Raw genomic sequence first — 20719 nt, 5'->3', positions numbered from 1 at the left:
GAAGAGTAACTATCTTTATGGAAGGCGTTATAAAGTGAGCCTGCCATCTGTGATTGGATTTCTCTCACTCTTTGAGCAGAGATAATAGCCACCAATAATGCCCTCTTGATAAATGATACACAGGGCAGAAAGGATACAGGTTCAAATGGACACTCCATTAGAGATATGAGGACTATATTTAAGTCTCAGGGAAGAGAAAAAATCCTTAACAAGTGGAAAAATGTGCTTTGGCTCCTTAAAAAAAATCTGGTGACTGTAGGCTGGGGGACAAAAAAAACTCATGTCCCTGTACTGGAGAATGGTAGATAGTTCTATTAAAGACACATAGTAGCAGTATCTATTAGAGAAACCTGAATGTTTCAATGACAACACATAATCCAGATGACAGTGATAGACACCTCCACAGGGTGAAAGTTATGGTAAAAAGCCCATACTGAAACACATTTCCACTTGGTTCTGTAAGTAAGACTTGTTGAATGTTTTCGTCTCTGAATAAGAACATTCGTACCTCAGCAGAATGTTGTTCATTTTCCAAACTCAGCCAACTAGCATCCAAGCTGTGAAACATAGACACACTGGGTCCAGCTGCCAAATCAGATCTTGGTCATGAGATGATATGTCTGGACTGACCAACAGTTTGAACTATGGCTGAACAAACAGGTGTACCACCTTTGAGTACCAAAATTGCTGTGTCCACATTGGGGCTATTAAGATTACTCAAGTCCTGTCCTCTCTTATTTTCCTGAGAACCCCGGGAATTCGGGAAAACATGCAGAGCAGATTCTTGTCTCAGCTAATCAGAAATGCTCCCGAGAGTGAGCCCAAACTTTTTGCTCTTGAGCAAAACGTGAAACATTTGTTAGTTAGTTGGTAATGAACAGTCTATTGTGGCAGGGCCCACCTTTTGCAAAGTTGATCTGCTAAATTGTTTTGGACCTCAGGTAAGTGTAAGACTACAATATTGATGTGATGCTGAACACGCCATTCCCATTGTAGACTTGCTTCTTGATGGGGGGGCGATGATTTTGCGCCTCCTTGCCTGTTTACATGGTGTACTGCTATAGTGTGTCTGTTGAATTTGCACAGTGGTACCCTGAATTAGAGGTAGAAACAGCTTTCAAGCCAGACAAACAGCCCAGAATTCTACTATGTTTATAGGTAGCTGGGATTCCATTGGAGACAATAAATTTTGGGTCTGTAGATGAACCCATGTCTAGAGTGTCTGTGGGAGTCAAAGATACAGATATCACCCCCACCAGACATTCTGAGGATCTTTTCACTAGAGAAATGATAAAAACATTCCTGTGAATAAGCACTGGCTGATTAATGCTGCATCTGTTGGTTGGCAGATTGACTTCACCCAACTTTGGAGAGGACAAAGATGCAATCTGGCATGTGGCATCATGTAAGTGCAACTGACCATATGTCCCAACAGAATGACAGACTGATGCCCTTTGTTGAGTCTGAAGTCCTGAAAGATGATTCATGGTATCAAATCTGTTATGAGTAAAGTGTGCCCTCGATGAACTCAAATCTATAAGTGCTCCTATGAATTCTTCTGAATGAGCAGAAAGTAAGGACTGATTTGGCTTAATTAATTTAGAGTCCAAGGGAGAAGAGATGAAGCACCATCATCACAGCTTTGGTGACTTGCTGTGGCAATCTTCCTCGTAACAATCGCTGTGGTAAAGATAAATGTATAGGCTATGTATGCACAGGTGAGCGACCACAACTGACTGGTGAACGCACCTCTGGAATTGTAGAAAGGCCAAATGGTAACACTATTAATTGGTAGTCTCTCTCTTTCACTATGAATTGCAGAAATATGGAAGTATGCATCCTGCAAGTCGAGAGTCACAAATCAATGTAGGGAGGGGATTACAGAGTTAAGGGTAAGTATTCTGGACTGAAAATGATGAAAGAACTTGTTTAAAGACCTGAGGTCCAGTATAGGATGTCATCCACCCTTCTTTGGAATGAGGAAGTAGTGGGAATAAGAAGCTGTTGGCCAGGACTAAAGACATCCTCTCTATTACACCTAGCTGAAAGGGAGTCAGCCTCCTGCATGTTCCAGAAGTGGGAAGGGGTTGGAGGGTGAGGGGCAGGCAGGGACTGAGATTGAACCACATAGCCCTTTTGGATGATTACAGAAAGGAAGGCTTTGACACCTCTCTCCTGCTTCTGTCTTGCTCTGAGAATAAAGGCTGCAAAGACCAAGAACCTCTCAGAGAATAACCTTTCCCCAAGTATTAAAGTACTTAACAGATTTCTCCAGATCTTCCATCAATGAATCTTAGATTAATTTTAGTACTTAATGTAACATTACATGGTAACTCACAAACACGAACATGTCCATGCACACATACTCTATGAACAAAACTAATTACTACCTCCCTCCACAGGTTCTAACTGAACTAACTGCACAATGGAAGAGAAGAGGGTGGTTCTGAAACTACTTGCACTAGTCAGAGAGTTGTTCAGGGAGAAAGAGGAGCCAGATTTGCAGTCAACTTGCACATGCCACATAGGAGTTAAACTACCTTAGAACGGTTTAGGAATCACAAAACCATTTTAAAGTAGATTTATAAAGGGAATTTAATGAGGGTGAAGCTATAAAGTGGAACTTTACACAGCAATATTCCAAAAAGTTTTATCAATGCAGAGTTCTGGAACCCGCATTTAAAAAACAAACAAACATTAAATAGAAAATATTTAAACATAAGGAGATAAAATGATACAGGAACGTGAGTTTATGACTCATGAAGAAAAGCTGAATTAAATTTCTCTCTTTAGCTTAAAGAAGCTACATTTACAGGGTAACAAATCCCTTTTGCTCTTTCCCATCTCTACCACAGACAACTACTCCCCATTATTGTCTGGTCACCCAAGACTTGCAAATTTCTGAAGTAGTAGACATTCTACCCTCCTCACACATGTCCAAGCTCCATTCAAATCCTCTCATTTCTACAAATTCTCTAAATATGTATTTTCTTCTCTATTCCTACCACTAGAACTCTTATCCACATCATAATTATTTCTTCCCTCAGCTATTGCAATCTCTGGCCCCTCTGAATCAGACTTCATTCCCCTCCATTTCAAATACTGCTCCTGAAATTTCCTCTTCATGACTGTGTTATTCCCTATTTGAATCCCTTAACTACCTTTCACTCTTCCACTTCAAGCATCTCATCCTCAGCTTCTCCTCCACAAATCCCATTCTCATGTCTGTCAGGCCTGGTCTACACTGGTGGCTTAATTCGAATTAAAGTCCCTTAATTGAATTAATTACTCCCGCATCTACACTTGCGCATTGTTAATTCGAATTAAGGAGCCTTTAAAATCGAATTAATAAAACCACATCTGCAAGTGGATTAGCGCTTGAAGCGCATCAGTTAATTCGCATTAGTGTGAGTGTGGACGCAATGGGACTTAATTCGAATTAATTGGCCTCCAGACTGTATCCCATGATGCCCCATTTCTGTATCCTCCCCAAAAGCAGCCCCGGGAAGATTTAAATCTTCATTTCCTGCGGTGAATGGGTTTAAAATCCAAGCTGCGATCACCCCACCCCCCACACACACAACAAGCTCTTTGCAGTTTGTCTCTTTAGTGGTTTGAAAGATTTCACCACCCAGCCCCCCTCCCCGCATGGTGAATGCGTTTTAACTGCCCAGCAAGCCTTTTGCAGTTTGTCCCTTTAAGATTTGTCCCTTTGAAAGATTTCACCACCCACCCCTCTCCCCATGTGGTGAATGCGTTTTAACTGCCCAGCAAGCCCTTTGCAGTTTGTCCCTTTAAGATTTGTCCCTTTGAAAGTTTAGCCCTTTAAAGTTTGTCCCTTTGAAAGATTTCACCCCCCATGCCCCTCCCCGTGTGGTGAATGCGTTTTAAATGTCTGCAGTGAGAGGAAATTCTTTGCTACATTGTTTCAGTGGCCAGTCATGGAAATTGATACTTTCTTAAGAGTTTATTCACAGTGCTATATGTGGGTACATTATATCATGCTTTCCATCAATGAAATGGAAACATTTGTATCACTGTATTAATATACTAACTGACTCTGTCGTTATTTATCTTACATTCTACAGACACCTGTAGAATCAAAATCAAAGGCAAGCAATATACAGGAGGTGGTGGGGGGAGCATAAAAGACAAACAGCATGCAGTTCTAAAGTAATCCAGGATAAGCTGCGATGTATTTGTCATGGTCAAAATGAGAACATAGTTCAGCTGGCTCCATGTGCCTGCAGCAATGGCGATTGGGGGAGTAAAAAAACAGCATGAAAATCCTTTTCCTGTTTGTTTGGGGGTGGGGGAAGCAGCGCTGCATCCTGGGATGATGACATTCGTCACAACAGCCTCTATGGTTAGTTGCACTGTGGGATAGCTTCCCACATTGCACTGCTTTCTAATTCGAATTAAGGCTGGCCAGTGTGGACGCAAGAAACCAGCACAAACACTGTGGTGTGGACAGTCTGCAGCGCTTTCTATAAATCGTTTTCTGTAATCCGAATTAAGCTAATTCGAATTAGTGCTGCAGTGTAGACATAGCCTCAACTCATCCCTTTAATTCATCTTAAGCCTCCTGCATAACAGCTCTTTGTAACCTTCCTCAAATTTCCTTTTTGGACCTTCTTCCATGCTGCCTGTTCTCCAATGTCTCCTCAAAACACTTTTCTTCTTCCACTACATCTGAAAAATTACTCTATAAACACACTTAACACCACCTCAAATTCATACGAATACCCAATGTATACCCTATACTTTAATATATACATCAAACACACATGCTTGCGCAGTTTAATCTGTGTCTGTACTAGAATGTAAACTGCATGTGGCAGGAATTGTGTCTCCTTTCAGGTTTTAAGAGTATCAAACGAATTGCTAATGTTCACTGAATAACTGACAAGATAATTCAATACAGAAAGGACAAATGTAAAGGAAAGCAAAAATCCAATCGTGAATCTAAAAATAACAGAAGATGAAGGTTACTTAGGTTACTTACCAGTAATTGGGCTTCTTTGCAAAAAGCCTCTGAATATTCACACTTGTGAGATCACAGCAACTGTGCTGCGAGCTTCTAGAATCCTCTGATCACCAGTGTCCATTGGGACCTGTTGGATAGCCTTAGGGCAGGCAGCACAGACAGAACCCCTGGTCTCACCCCCCCAAAGGTCTGGGAACTCGTGGACAGGTCTGGTCCCATATAAACTTACTGCCCTTGGGACGTCGAAAATATGGGGCCTACATTCCTGGATATGAAAGGTACGAGGGGAATTCAGACAGGCTAGCGGCCTGGAAGAGATGGAAATCAGAGGAACTCTTTGGACCGAAATTATGGAAAGGATGCAGATAAAAGCACGCCTTCTGTATTGAATATGCTTTATGGAGGCTTAAGTAATTAGGCCTGTATGTAGGCTAATTCTCTTGGCTAAAGTTATGATTATAATAATCACCTTCACAGAGATATGGAACAGAGAGTCGTTTGACCAGTGTTTGAACAGAGGCCCCATCAAATTTGTGGGAACAAGAGTATAATCTCATTGCAAAAGAGGTCCACGCACCAAACCAAATACTCCCTAAGGTGGGAAAAATGAATCTGTCTCATCACAGTAACCAGGGCACAACTTATCTATTGCAATCGAGTACCTAGTCTTGTTTCCCTTGACCAGCACAGCAAAGCAGCTAGCTCAACCAGCCCTAGTTATACATGGATCAAATGTTTCAGTTTCTGCAGGATGAGCAAAGACCGTCAATCCAGGCATCAGAGGGGAAAAAAGCTGTGATGACAGCCAAATGCATCCTGACAGAACACAAAAGTTTTAACTAAGTGAAACAAATAAGTCCCCAAGTTTACAGAAAAGGAGGAGCCTCTCAGGTCCATTCCCTTTTCAACTGCTCAGATGGGAAACCTCTTCCAATTCACTGGAGTAACTTTGTGTGGTCAAAGTCTTCTGTTTTCCAAAAGGATCTTTTGAACCTCAACAGAACACCTTACATTAAATGTCCTGACTACCCAGAAGTCAAGGCAGCAACTTGAGAAACTTTTGACCTGTGTGGAGACTCAACTCAACCCTGGAACAGGAAATGCAGCAGTTTGAAAAGCAGGACTTGCAGAAGTCAACAACAACCCAGGATGTCAGACAACAAAACTGCCTCGCCCTAGCAAGGCTATTGATAGAAACTTGGATCCTTCCTTCCTGACTTCCAGAAAGACTTGTTGATTCAACAGATTCAGAGAGAACTCAGAGAAACCCCTGATCCCAGTTCAGTAAAAAGAAAGGAGTGTGTCAGTGAAGTTAGGTCCTACTCATTCTTAATGTAGAACTTGAGAAAACAGAATACTTGTTGGTGGAAAGAGACTGAGCTGGGGTTTACCGCACTAGCATAACAGATAATGCAAGATAAAGATCTTCATGAGCACTTGTGCTGTTGAATGTACACTCTGATCAAGAGAGACTTACAGGAGATGGTCCTTCTTTCATGAGATGGAGTGAGCCAGTGGTGGATACTGCACTCTTAGAAAAGGAAGATTCGCGGACACAGTAAGCTAGATCAAACCTCTCCATGGCAATCAGCATAATACAAAAATATGGTGTTGTCTACTACAATTTGGACAGGTTTGGATTTGATCAAAGGGAGAAAACTTTGTAGGTCAGACAAATAACTCTCCACTCCAGTACACTGATGTGGAGCTCATTCACTGAAGAGTTTAAGAGGTTGGAGATGAAGATGAGTACCCCAGTAAACCATCTGGGACTTTTGATAGGCATGTTTTTCCTTTGCCTTTCACTGTAAAGCATCTTGAATGACCCGAGCTACAATATCTCACGTATTCAGTGTTGAAATGGGGATTCATGCACCATTGATGGTGATCTGGGGAACTCAGTACTGCTCAAGCTGGGCACAGAACCACTTTGGTAAATGGTTCTTCAGTCAATGGTATCAAGTTGTCACATTGGAATCTGCTCATCTGTATGGATCCAGTGACCAGAACTACTTTGGCACAGTCAAAGGATGCTGCGTCCCTGGCACTGGATTTGGTTGACCAGGATGGATGCAAGGAGCTTGGTGCCATTTCTGATAGGTATCGATCCACTATGGTTAGCTGATCTCCAGTATCAACACTGGACTTGTACAATGCCAGCTTTAATCAACTGACTCTGAAGAGCCTTCTTTGTCAGTAGGGATATGAGGCGGGCCTTCTGCTTTTGTGGGTTCAGAGGATGCCGATGCTATCTGCATCTCCCTCATCCTCTTACCCCCACCCCTTAGGAAAAGCTGACTAACTTACTACAATCTAACTAGAAACAAACACACTCCAAAGGACAAAAAAAAAAAATATGAAGGAAAGTGCTGAGAACATCATGTGCTATCCAAGTTTGCTGTAAGTTAGGTGGTTAGAAGGAACTTAATGTGCCACTCCCTTTTCTATATCTTTGGAATCTTTGAGAATGGGAGCAAGAGGGATGAGAGTGGCCTTAATGGACACGAGTCACCAGAAGATTCCAGAAGCTTGTGGTGCAGGCACCTCAATCCCGCAAGTGTGAATATGCAGAGGCCATTTGGAGAACAATGCATTTCAGTAAAAATTCTACTTGGAAATTAGGGAAACATTTCTGATGACAAAGCCAATCATCTAGTGCAGGGGTTTCTCAACCTTTTTCTTTCTGAGGTTCCCCCAACATGCTAGAAACACTTCAGGGCCCAGCAGGTGGGAGGGACTCGAGGCTCTGGACTTCAGCTGCTGGGCGGGGAGGGACACACACATTGGAGAGTCCCTGTGGGGCATCAGGCGGGATTCTCCACAGGCATAGTTTGACTTTATTTTGGGTGGGCAGGGCCTGGTGGGGCTTGGGCCAGCTCCGCACGGCAGGGCCCAGGAGGGATCACCACCTCCATCCTGACTTATCTCAGTAGGCCACCCAGCCTGTTGGGAAGGGCACAACCAAAAATTATAACTCAAAGGGGGAGGGGAGGTTCAGCTCAAAAAGTGTGAAAACTGCTCAGGGTGCAGGAAGGGGGGGTAGCTATGGGCTGTGTGCAGTGAGAGGAGTAGTTCAGGGAGAGGAGTAGCTGGGGCTGTGAGCTGAGCTGGGAATAAGAGACAGGGGAGCACCACGACTACCCACTCTGTGACACCAGCTAGAGCAGCAGCTGCTCTGCACTGCCCGGCTCCCCCCATGCCCTCCTCTGTCTCCATTCATGCTGGAGGCTTGCAGCCCTGAGCCCCTGGTTGAGAACCGCTGATCTAGTGAAACAGTCTGCCTAACAAGAAAGTTATGGCCTATTAAGAGGCAATTAACTGAAATTAGGTAAAACTGATACCGAAACCTAGACCAGACAATCCAAGAGATCACGTCCGACTATCGTTTATGATAACACCTCACACATAGCATGATCAACTTAAGCTCCCTGATGCTTGTGGTCAGACCGTCAAAGACGATAAATCTAGTCTACTCAGCAGCAGCTCAATTGCCTGAGTCAAGCAGTTAAAGAAACCACATTAGATAGACTTTCCTTTTCCCACATATTAGTCCCAAGGAGCTGGTAATTGGGATGTCCGAATGCCAATAGCTAGTAGACTTCCCTTTTCCATTCAGCAAAGGCATGTGACAAGGGACGCTTCACCTTCTTGAAGCAACAAAACTGAATACTATATCAATTTTTTTTAAAGCACCCCTCCATTTCATGCAGCAATTTCTCTCTTCCCTAGCCCAGCGTGTGTCAGCAGCCGTTGCACATCTGTATTAATCCTGCAGCCAACAGGCTGAATGCTGCTGCCCTATCCTGCTATTAAAGAACAGGAGCTCAAAAATAATGAAATGTGCCTCTACCCAAAGATGAGCATGTCACCCACATAATATAAGCCATCATGCCAGGTCCCCATCATGCCAAATGCATTTTAAGGAAGTTATACGCACCTACAGACAAGTCCATCTTACTGCCTTGAGTGTCCTCAGTTTGACTCTGAAAAAAGAGCAAAAAAGACACTGGTCTGACTCCTGAGCAAAACTGAAGAACATTGCAGAAAACAACTTTCAAAATTAAAGACGTCTATTGGAAATGTGAAAGTCATGTCTTAAACTGTATCAAAGAAAAATAATCCTGATGTACCTTGAACACACCTCATCCAGCTATATTTGGTGTTAAGTTTACTAAAATGCAACTAGCCACATGAACTCATGCGATAGACAGAGAGAGATGGCTGAACAGCTGCTCTGAAAATGAACCTCTTGTCCTCATGTTCCAGTGGTCCAGGGATCAAATTACGTGAGTCGCAGCCAGAATGACAGCTCTTCCTTGTGACTTGTCAAGTCATCAAATCTTAAAATGTGCTGCCAAATTATTCTTCTGTTGGCAGCCTAGGACAGGGTGTTCCCATAACTCTGAAAGGCAGCGTGATCTAGTGGACTGAATTTGAGACTGGGAGCCAAGAGCTCCTCGACTCTAATCCCAGCTCTGGCAGCAACATTTTGCTTGGCCTCAGACATGTCACCTCAACTTTGCACCACAAGTTCCCCAATTCTAAGATGTGGTTAATAGTTACTTCACAGAATAAATTAGTTAATGGCGTACAGCATTTGAAAAATGCAAAGCTCTCCATTAAGTGGCATGGTTCTTGAATACTTTCATATGTGAACCATATTTTCACTGAAAAGAAGGCATCGTAGACCTCTGTCTTCCCATTGACAGTAATGTAGCATTTGTCTTACAGCTACACCTAGAGGCCGCAGCTGTTACTGTGGCTCTATCTATGCTGGGTGCTGTACTACACAAAAGTTCCTGCTCCAAATAGCTTACGATCTAAATAGACAAGACAAAGAGTGGGATAAAGGGAATAGCCACTTTTTACAGACAGGGAACTGAGGTACAGTGATAGTGTCTTGCCCAAGTTCACACAAGTCAGTGGCAGAGCCAAGAATTAAGTCCACATGTCCCGAATTCTAGTACAGCATCTTAAGCACAAGACCATCCATTGTTTGCAAATGGATTGCAACCCCATAACAGTAGCGATTCACAAAACCCACTCTGATTATAAAAGTATTTTCTTTTCCAGAAAGAAATGTTCTGACTAGTAAGTGGAGTTTGAAATAGCTACCAACTATCAGTATTGGAATGAGTATGGCAGGAAAGAAAATGGGAATGACAAATACAATTAGTTAATAAACACTGGCTTTAGATAAATATCTAAATTTAGAATTTTGCTTACTACACAAATACTACTGCTACTCTGTACAGTTGGATTATGAGATATTAAAATGTCACTTACTAGCAATCCCATATTTGAAAACTGTTTGGATAAAGGGTTCATCCACGAATCACTATTTCCTCCTTTTAATGAACACTAAAAAACAGGAACAGGCATGTAATTAAACAGTTTCCTGATCTTTCCTCCATTATTCTATCTCAGAGCTGCAGAAGTATCAACTGAAAATATTGTCATTGAAATCCATCTCTCAAACACGACAGTTACTCATTAAACTTTGGTTCTATTAGTGACACTTGCCAGATACTATACAAAATATAAGACTAAAACCACAGTAATTTGCTTATTTGTTTAAACTGATGCCTTCTGGTCTGTTATATGTAGAGGTCTCTGCTGTCTTTTTCTTTCAGCAGCTTCCTCTCAATCAACACTGGCTGAATTCAATTGGCTTTCTATTTGGTCCTACTGTGAGTTGCGAATGACCAAAAACAAAACTGAAAGCAAAAATTGGCAATATAACACTACAAAAAAAAAAAAAAAAAGCTGAAAAGGAAAGTTTTCAGACAATTGGTTTTGTGGTTAGGATAAAAATAAAATGTCTTTTAAAAAGACAAGCAAGAGGGAAAAAAAAGAAATTAAAGAATCAATTTCTCCAAAGCAGGAACTGATAAACCTCATACAACACTGCAATAAGACTGATTAAAAGTTTTAAAAAACTGTTGTGCACTATTCTTTTTGGTTTGCACCTTATCTTAGAGCTCAGGAGCAGCCAAAGTGCAGTCCTTGGGTATAGATAGTCTTCTTAACACAGTACTCAACACTAGCAGAAAGTCTAACATGCTCTACCTTCTGCAGAGCAGTTAGATCATAATGTTGCAGCCAAGTGAACAGTCATTTACTTCTGTTTGCTCTGGTTGTTGCCACAAGTTAATAAGAACAAAGGCAGGAGCCATGCTAACATCAAGGAGAAATAACAGTGTGTTACTATCAGAAGTGAGAATGGGATCAGAACTTCAACAGGCTGTGAAAGGAGAGACAGCAGCAACCTAATGCAGATCGTCAGCAAGAAAAGAGCAATAACCCCGGGACAGTTGTTGCTCAGTCACATTCTGTAATGGCTTTCCAGCCCGCATGCCAAAACTCTTCTGGCAATCTCTCTTGGAGTTACAAGTCACAATATCCATATTACATTCAAACAACAAAAACAAGCGTGTCGCTTCACACACCACTGCAATACAGCCACCTCTACAGATGAATTCTCCACTACAACAGTTCTTGTTTATAAAAGGGAAGTGCATAACATATTAGTTACATCTGCTTTCAGAGTATATGGCAGTTATGAATCATTCAAGCATTCTGTTTCTTACCTTAATTTGTGGTTTCTTTCCTCCTTGCCCCCAGCTTGTTGAGTTGTGAGAGGAACTACTTCCTTGAGAGCCTGCTGTGTTCCAGACTCCTCCTTCCTCCTCCTCTTCCCAGCTGGAATGACGTGTTCCTGTTACTGGCCCATCATTCTCCCCCCAGCCATCTTGCATAGATTTGGAACCTTCAAAGAGAAAAAATAATATTCAAAAGTGAGTCACTACAACTCCTAAAAGAGAGATTTTATGACATTCTATGGCAAGATCAGTGGGATGCTTAGTACACAACTGCGGTTGTCAGTCTAAAAAAAAACCGCAAAACTTTTCTTCATTTTATTCTCATGCATAAAACTACCACACAGCACAAAACCTAAAAGATGTTAGTGATATATTTTTCAAGCGTTCTGTATTTTAAAATCACTTTAGCTTCAAACATATCAAATGTGAAACTTCCCTCCCCTCAGTAAAAAAAAAACCTGACCTCCTAAAAGAGCTCAATTTCCAGTGTGGAGGAAAGGGTTCCAAAGGCTCTCTTAAATTACTGTAGTTGAGGAATTTAGTTCAGGTGATTAACCTATATCAAAATCTGTTCTTCAGTGCAAATTTTGTTCCTTCAAAATCCTCAACATTGTTAGAAAAAACCTGCCAATATTAAAACCTTCACCACATTTCTCTATCAAAACTGCTAGTATGTTGACCTTTAAGCATGGTTGATGATAAAACTGCTCTATAGAATTCAGATTTAATTCTCAGACACTGGTCAGAAATCTGAAGTGTGGAAAGCTTGCCATACAGAAATACTCCATTCATCTTCACACTGTTTGTATTTTTACTAGAATCGGATATAAAACTACTGGCATTCTACTTAGGAACTCTTAGAAATGCAAAATCACTTTCTGTTCAGATTAAAAAGTGAGCAGAGTAACCTGGGAAAGATACTTTGTGTACTGCTCGTGTTTCAACATATGCATGCCAAAGTAATAAAAAAGTGAAAAAAATGGTTACTAACCTTTCCGTAACTGTTGTTCTTCGAGATGTGTTGCTCACATCCATTCCCCATTAGGTGTGTGCAGGCACCGTTGCTGGAGATTTTTCCCTCACTGGTATCCATCAGGCCAGCTCTAGTGTCCTCTGGTGCCATGTGCTTATGAACTAGCATAAGGGACCTTGCACCCCTTCAGTTCATTTTTGCCAGCTAACTCCAACAGAGGGGTAGGAGGGTGGGTGACGGAATGGACATGAGCAACATCTCTAAGAACAGTTATGGAAAGGTTAGTCATTGTTTTCTCTTTTTCAAGTGCTTGCTCGTGTCTATTCCACATCAGAAGACTCACAAGCAGTACCCAAGGAGGTGGGCTCCATGTTCATGGACAAGCAGACTACAAGACCGCTCTCCTGAACTTGGAATCATCTCTGGTGTGCTTTGTGATGGCATAGTGGGACGAGAATGTATGTACTAACGACCAAGTCTCAGCTCTGCAGATGTCTTGAATCAGGACCTGGGCCAGAAATGCCACTGAAGAGGCCTGAGCTCTTGTCGAATGGGCAGTCAAGATAGCAGGAGGTGGAATATTCATCTGTTCATAGCACGCCTGAATACAGAAGATTATCCAGGGTGAGATTCTCTGGGCTGAAACTGGCAGGCCTTTCATTCTCTCTACTACTGCCACAAAGAGTTGCATAGATCTATGGAACTTCTGAGGCACGTCTGACATCCAATGAGTGAAGCCGCTGCTCTTCTGAATTTTTGTGTGGTTTCGGGAAGAAAACTGGCAGGGAAAATGGTTTGGTTACTGTGGAACTGTGAGACCACCTTTGGAAGGAAGGCTGGGTAGGGGTGCAGTTGAACCTTGTCCTTGAAGAACACCATGTACAGCATAAGGGCCCTGATTTCCGAGACTCTTCTGGCTGAGGCAACAGCTACCAGGAAAGAAAGAGCAGAGGGCATGATGCTAGCTACTCAAAGGAAGGGCCTGTGAGTCTTGATAGGACCAGGTTTAAATCCCATGGGAAAATCAGCATACGAATCTCAGGGTAAATTCTCTCTAACCCTTTCAGAAAGCGGATGGACATCTCATGTGAGAAAACTGACCTATCGCTCACTGATGGGTGGAAGGCCAAGATCACTGCTAGGTGTGCCTTGATAGATGCAAGGGCCAAACCTTGCTGTTTTAGGTGGAGTAGGTAATCCAGTATAGACTGAAAGGAAGATCAAGTAGGAGAAAGATGTTATTGGGAAGACTATATCGAGAAACGTTTTCACTTGGCCAGGTAAGTGGCCCTAGTACTACTACCCAGCAAGACCTGGCAGACTTGCTCTGAACAGGTTTGCTCTTCTGGGTTCAACCATGGAGCTTCCACATAGTCAGGTAAAGGGCTCCGAGGTTCAGGTGGAGTAAGTGACTGTGGTCTTGTGAGATCACAGTGGGAGAGGTAGTGGGGGCACTAATGACAAATATAGTGGCATGCCGAACTAGTGTTGGCAGTGCCACACCAGAACTATAACAACAATGCTCGCCTTGCCCCACTTAATATTCAGAAGGACTTTGTGCACTAGAGGAATTGGAGGAAATGCGTAGAATAGGAGCTCTATACATTGAAGCAGGAAGGCGTCTGAAAGAGAACTAGGCTGAGATCGCGAAACAAGCAAAACTGATAGCATTTCCTGTTCTGCCTGGTTGTGAACATATCTATCTGGGGAGATCCCCACCTTTGGAAGATGAACCTGGAGACCTCTGGGTGAAGGGACCACTTGTAATGAGAGGAGAAAGATCTGTTGAGGTGATCTGCCAGAGTGTTCCAGAATACCAGAAAATGGGCAGCTTCAAAGTGAATGGAGTGCTTCATGCAGAAGTCCCACAGATGGACGGCGGAGGAGCATGCTCGTCCCTCTGCTTGCTGATGTAGAACACAACCGCCATGTTGTCCGTAAGTACTCGTATTACCTTGTCCGTGATCTGGGGAAGAAACACTTGGCAAGCTAAGTGGACGACTCTGAGTTCTCTGATGTTTATATGTAAGGAGAGCTGTTCCTGGGACCACAGGTCCTGTGTCCTGAGGTGATCAAGGTGGGCTCCCCAACCTAGATCTGAAGCATCCAAAACTAGGGACACTGAAAGCTTGCGGGATGACAACGGGAATGCCTACCACTGCTGATCGTGGTTCTTCCACTAATGGTGGATGGTGAATTGAAAATGGGACTGGCTTACTATAAACCTGAGAAATCTTCTGTGGCTTTGGAAAAAGGGAAATAAGCATCTTTCAAATGGAAGGCAGCATACCAGTCCTCCTGGATCTAAGGAGGGAATGATGGAGGCCACAAAGACCATGTGGAACCTCAGTTTCTTGAGATAACTGTTGAGGTAGCTCAGGTCCAAGATGGGTCGAAGATCACCCTTGGACTTTGAGATTAGGAAATATTAGGAAGGAAGTAAAACCCCTTCCCTTTCAAGTCTTGGGGTACCTTTTTCAATGGCCCCCACCCGTAGGAAGGCTTGCATCTCTTGGACTAGAAGTTGCTTGTGAGAAAGGTCCCTGAAGAGGAACAGAGATGGGGTATGAGAGGGAGGGAAGGATGAAAATTGAAGTGTATAACTGTCAAAAACTGTATTCGGTCCAAAAACAAAAGGGGGGGCAGAATCCAAAATGGGAACTGGTATTGTGCCCTAAAGCGCACCTTCAAAAGTTCCATTTGAGACTCCTGAGTATTTATGCGATCCTGGTAGCGAGGCTGAGGTTGACAGTGCTTGTAACCCCGATCCTTCTTCTGACTAAGTCCTGTTGCTGTGGCGGATCTAAGAAGCAAGCCAGTTGCTGAGGCCTGAAATGTTTCCTCAAAGGAGTGGGAGCATATAGACGCAGGGACCTGAGGGAGGCCCTTGAGTCCTTCAGGCCATGGAGCTTTGTGAAAATAGCAAGGTACCTTCAAATGGAAGGTCTTGAATTGACTGTTGGAACTTCTGTGGCATCCCCAAGGACTGTAGCCAAGAGCATCATCTCATAGCCACCGTGGAAGCCGTCATTCTGGCTGCCATGTCAGCTGCATCCAGAGCTGCCTGGAGTGAGGCTCTAGCTATGTTCTTTCCCTCCTCTAGGAGGGCGGAAAACTCTTGCCTGGAGTCCTGAGGCAGGGAATCTTTAAATTTTCTCAGACTCCCACATATTGTAATCATACCTCCCCAGTAGGGCTTGCTGGTTGGAGATATGAAGATGCAATCCTCCAGTTGAATAATTTTTTCTGCCATACAGATCTAATTTCTTTGAGTCTTTCTGGTTGGAGGTAATGCTTGCTGGCCTTGCCTGTCCCTCTCATTAGCCATTCTTACTCCTAGGGACCAAGAAGGCGGGTGAGAATCTAGGTATTCGTACCCTTTGGCTGGCACGTAGTACTTCTTCTCTGCCCTCTTCAAAGTGGGAGTGAGAGAAGATGGGGTCTGCCACAGGACTTTGACCAGTCCCATAACAGCCTAGTTGATGCCAGGGGCCACTTTAGATGGTATTGCTGCAGCCAAAGTTTCAATGAGGCTATGGGACAACTCCTTGAATACCTGAGATTCATAGAGTTTAAGGTCAGAAGGTACCATCATGATCATCTAGTCTGAGCTCCTGCACAACGCAGGCCACAGAACCTCACCCACCCAACTCCTGTAATAGACCCCTAACCTATGACTGAGTTATTGAAGTCCTCAAATAATAGTTTAAAGACTTCAAGGTACAGAGAATCCACCAGAAGTGACTCATGCCCCTTGTTGCAGAGAAAGGCGAAACCCCCCCAGGCCCTATGCTAATCTGCCTTGGGGGAAAACTACTTCATGACCCCAAATATGGCAATCAGCTAAACCCTGAACATGTGGTCAAGACTCACCAGCCAGACACCTGGAAAGAATTCTCAACCTCTAGCCCCAGATTAGCAGTTGTTCTCTTCAGAAGCTCCTGGTAGGCTCTAAGTTATCTGTAGCAGAGAGCTGGTGAGCCCCGAGATGGCTTCATATGGTGAGGAAGAGACCTACACAATGAGGGAGCTTCCTCCTCTTCTTCAGCCTCTATTACTTCCATCAGGCCCATATCTTGCGTATCAGTACTGGGCTCAGTACCGGAGTCGGGGGCTGGGGCCGAATGGAGTGGTGTAGGGGACCACCTCTCAGACATAACCAAGAAAGACCAGTGGGACGACAGCCCCAGTACTGGGGGTTCCCATGGGTTCCAGAATGGCCACTGCATCGGCCACTGTCCACCTAGCAGCTGCCAGTGGGGAGATCTGCCCCAAGATCTGACAGGATGTAGACTGGGTACTGGCGGCAGCTCTTGGTATGGGTGTAGGGCTCCATCTCAGACTCCAACAAAGAGTCTTCCTGAGATGACAGCTGGAGGGGTACCCCTCGCTTCCCCCGGTTGGTGCCAAGGGTCCGGGGCCTGGTGCTGACCTCAGAGACAAGAGAAGGGCTGGCTTACCTCTGGAAGATGCTGAGGGTACCAGTTCCAGGAAAGAGCTTAGAGCCACATGCTCTCTTCTGTTCGTGCTCATTGGAGCCAGCAGTTGTCCCACTGGGGTCGGTGGTATCGGGAGAGGTAACAAATCCCTGGCTGCTGCAAAGGCCACCAGGACAGACGGCACTGTGATCCCGCAGGTGCCGCAATGAATTCCTGGCATCGGCAGGTCCCACACTGGACTCAAGAGAACTCGGGATGGAGTTGACAGTGCCACCCCAGGACCAGGGCTGGAGGAGTGGCCAAGTGAGGGTCATACACTGCCTTCATTCTGTTTGCCTTTCCTCTGCAACAGGAAGCATCCTCTACTGGAGCATTGCTTCTTATGTGTTTTCCTCAGCACCAGAAATGGAGAATGGTGCTGATAGACAGGCAATGCCAAGGGGCGCTTCGCACCAAAGCTGAAATGCTCAGTGCCGAATCTGATGGGCTTGTCTCTGAAGCCAGTCTAAGAGCAGCTTCCAGTAGGATAACCATCAATCTAGCCTCTTTGTCTTTCTTTGTACAAGGTTTAAAGTACCAACAAATCTGGCAGCGCTCTCTTACGTAGGCCTCTCCCAGACACTTCAGATAATTGGAGTGTAGGTTGCTCACCGGCACAGGCTTGATGCAGGAGGCACAAGATTTGAAGCCCGGGACCAGGGAGTGCATGGCCCCAGGGGCAAAGGGAGCCCCTCTACACTAAAGGAGGGGGACTAACTATCTACATTAGCACCATTTACAGTACAACAACACTAAGACTAATAAACTGAGTTTGAAGAGAAAAACCACTGGAAAAACGCCTAGCCAAACAAACCAAGAGAAAATGTTCCAGCAATCATCACAGGCAGTAAGAAGGAACCAGTGCATAAGCACGTGCAGAGGGTGATAAAACCAGCTCAATGGATACTACTGAGGGAAAAATCTCTGGCAATAGTGCATGTGGCAATGGTGCAAGCACTCAAAGAACAAAATGTTAATGTCTCTGATCACTCTAGCTGCATGTTGATGTTGCCATTTAAACGAAGGGTTGCATTGCTACTAGAATGCTGTGACCATTTCATCTTACAAAACCAGCTAAGGAATGTTCCTTCCCCTGCTGGGCTCTCTTCCTACCACCTACTTCCTCCTATGCCAGCTGGCCCACCTTACAGTACATTACAACTTCAGCTTCTCCTAACCAGCCAACATCTCTCAACCCCTACCTTGTTTGCTGACCAACACTCCTTCCCACTACTACTCCACTCATTATGCTGCTCCTCCTTGCCTTGCTGATCCACCTACCTATCTTTCCAAAACTGGTTTTCCATCATCTTTCTCTTACTTAAGCCTTGAATTATCCTGGGAAGGAGGAATCAGGAATAAGGGGGTTTACTGCACGGTGTAGTTGAAAATTTGAATACAACAAATTAAGAAACTCAAAAAGCAAAGTTACCATAGCAAGAATAACTGTCATATTGAAAAGATGTACAACAATATTTTTTATTCCTGTGTAGAAAGTTAAACAGGTAACTTAACATACCTGAATAATTTACTGTGTGAGACATCACTGCTGTGGGAACCTTTACTTCTAAACGTCTTGATCTGTGTATCTGAACTCATAGCCTAAATGATGCTTTAACACAGCCTTACAGAAGTACGCAGTCAATGTACCAGCCCAGGCACAAAATTTACTTCCCAACATCTTTAATCATGGCGCTGATTTTAATTTTATGTGCATGTGTGTGTATTAAATATATATAGCTTATTATGCAAACATGAAAAAAGTGTGTACACAAACACACCCTTTACTCACCCATCAAATAAGGGTTGCTTGCTTTAAATGAACAGAATTTTGCAATGCAGTATTCACTTTTTTGGCTTGTAACTCCCCTCCCTGCCCCTGTCCCCCCCCCCACCCACAGACACACACAAACACACATTTAAAAAAAAAAAAAAAAAAAAGACTACCTATGTTGGCAGAAATGACTTCCACAAAAATGAAATTGCATGTGTAATCATATAATATAGTCATTCTAATTTCCAAGTTACCAAATCCATGTTTTTCAGAAGTTCAGCAGGTCTCGTCCACTGGTGAATAATAGACATACTTCTAAGTAAATAGCTGAAAAGTTCAGTCATTTGAATTGAGTGAAAAAAAGGTTTGAACAATTATCTTAACAGATGCAAATGGTTTTTTCCATGCCTGCATAACAAAAAAGGCTCTCGTTTTCCAAGAAAATTCATCTTCGGGTTAAGACCAGGCATGTGACGACTGAGTCCCAAAAATAATTCCCAGAAAGTTACAAGCAACTGAAAAGAAAGGGTTAAAATAAAGCAGCCTTCTCAGCCTTCAAATTCTAGCTTTTATTAGCCATAAAGCTAGAATGAGAAAAGGCTTGCTGCTGCACTGTATGTAGACTTCTGCCTGCATAACCATTATGATCTATAATATAGTTTTTGGCCAAGGATAAACTGCAAGTTCATAATTCTGATATGACAGAAGAAGGGGATTTATCTTGGAAGCTATTTTCCTACTATGAAGTATTTGGGTGTGTAGCTAGAAGAGAAGATGCTGCTAAGAAAGAAAAAGCAACTAATTCACCTCACTGAGAAGCCCAAAATGTATCACTAATAAGATCACAGCTATTCATATACCTAGACTGTAAACTAATATTCCCTTTTGCTTTCGGTAGCTTTTAGTTGTTTGTAAGGACTTTTACTCAAACACCACCATCAGCACCTTACAAAACATTTAGTGTCCCTTCTGGTCTTCACTGAGAGGGGATGCACTACCTCTCCAGGTGAATCACATCCAAAAGTCAGATACTAAAATCTATAGCATCATTATAGAAATGGCTGATTACTGGCCTATACTCACTAGGTTTCATGGCATTCGGGGCGTTGGAGGGTGCATTCCCCCAGCCTGTTGTCGATGCTCCTGTATCATCTACTTCACCCCACCCGGGACTGGTTTCATTTGGCTCACCCCAGGCAGACGTACCATTATCTGGAGCAGGTGGTGTGCTTTTGCTCCAGACTGCACAAAGAAGAGAGTTTTCATTATGGACAGTTTACAAACTGTTCATTGCCATTCAGCACAGCATCACCAAAAAACCTACTGCTTCCTTCTCTTTGTGCAGCTGACTCCATTCTGGTGTAGATCATGCTATTAAAAAGTGTAAGCTGGCACTTAATTGCAAACACTATAACCAGGGCAGGGACCTGACCCTCAGTTCTAGGAATGAAAAGGAAGAGGACCTTCACTTTAGAAATGCTATGAGAAACAATATTACTATTGCATTAATAGTATTAGATTATGAAGCCTATCCCTGATGCTAGCTTACTCAGATAACTTTCCCATGCAAGTTTTTAGTGCCAGACTACAGAAGTTTAATATACTGAAGAACAAGGATAGATTTCAGTGCACATTGATAAATAAATAATAACCTTTAAAGTATGACATGGTCAGAAAAGTGACTATGTAAAAATGGCACCATATCATTCTACTCTGTGTATTCTAATTCTTCGCTTCTTACCTTAGAAGTGGAAAAAAAAAAAAAAAAAAAAGAATTACTATTTTTTATTCCTGATGGCACAGGACAGCTATGGGAGAGTATAGGTTATAATATGGCTCATATATGATCATGATTGTTAACTAAATTCCAAATGTAGAGCAAAATTCTGTTTTAAGTTGAATATA

General features: G+C 43.2%; 1 protein-coding gene across 13 annotated transcripts in view; it reads right to left on the bottom strand.

Moving 5' to 3' along the window:
- The window catches only part of TNRC6B (trinucleotide repeat containing adaptor 6B), a 203461-nt gene that overhangs the window by 32006 nt on the left and 150736 nt on the right, over nt 1-20719 (bottom strand). For 11 of the 13 annotated variants that reach the window (XM_067559532.1, XM_067559534.1, XM_067559539.1 and 8 more), the window contains 4 exons: nt 19898-20056; nt 11578-11756; nt 10274-10348; nt 8925-8970 (listed from right to left, as the gene is read on the bottom strand). In XM_067559532.1, the coding sequence (XP_067415633.1) occupies nt 8925-8970; nt 10274-10348; nt 11578-11756; nt 19898-20056 (459 nt within the window). The remainder of the gene's footprint in view (nt 1-8924; nt 8971-10273; nt 10349-11577; nt 11757-19897; nt 20057-20719) is intronic. The other 2 variants (XM_067559536.1, XM_067559542.1) reach the window with 1 other exon arrangement.

This window comes from Emydura macquarii, unplaced genomic scaffold (assembly GCF_026122565.2).
Source record: "Emydura macquarii macquarii isolate MOO-44397 ecotype Brisbane River unplaced genomic scaffold, CSIRO-AGI_Emac_v2 contig_2205, whole genome shotgun sequence".
In the NCBI taxonomy this organism is placed as follows: Eukaryota; Metazoa; Chordata; order Testudines; family Chelidae; genus Emydura; species Emydura macquarii.
This window is presented reverse-complemented; position numbering and strand designations above follow the sequence as displayed.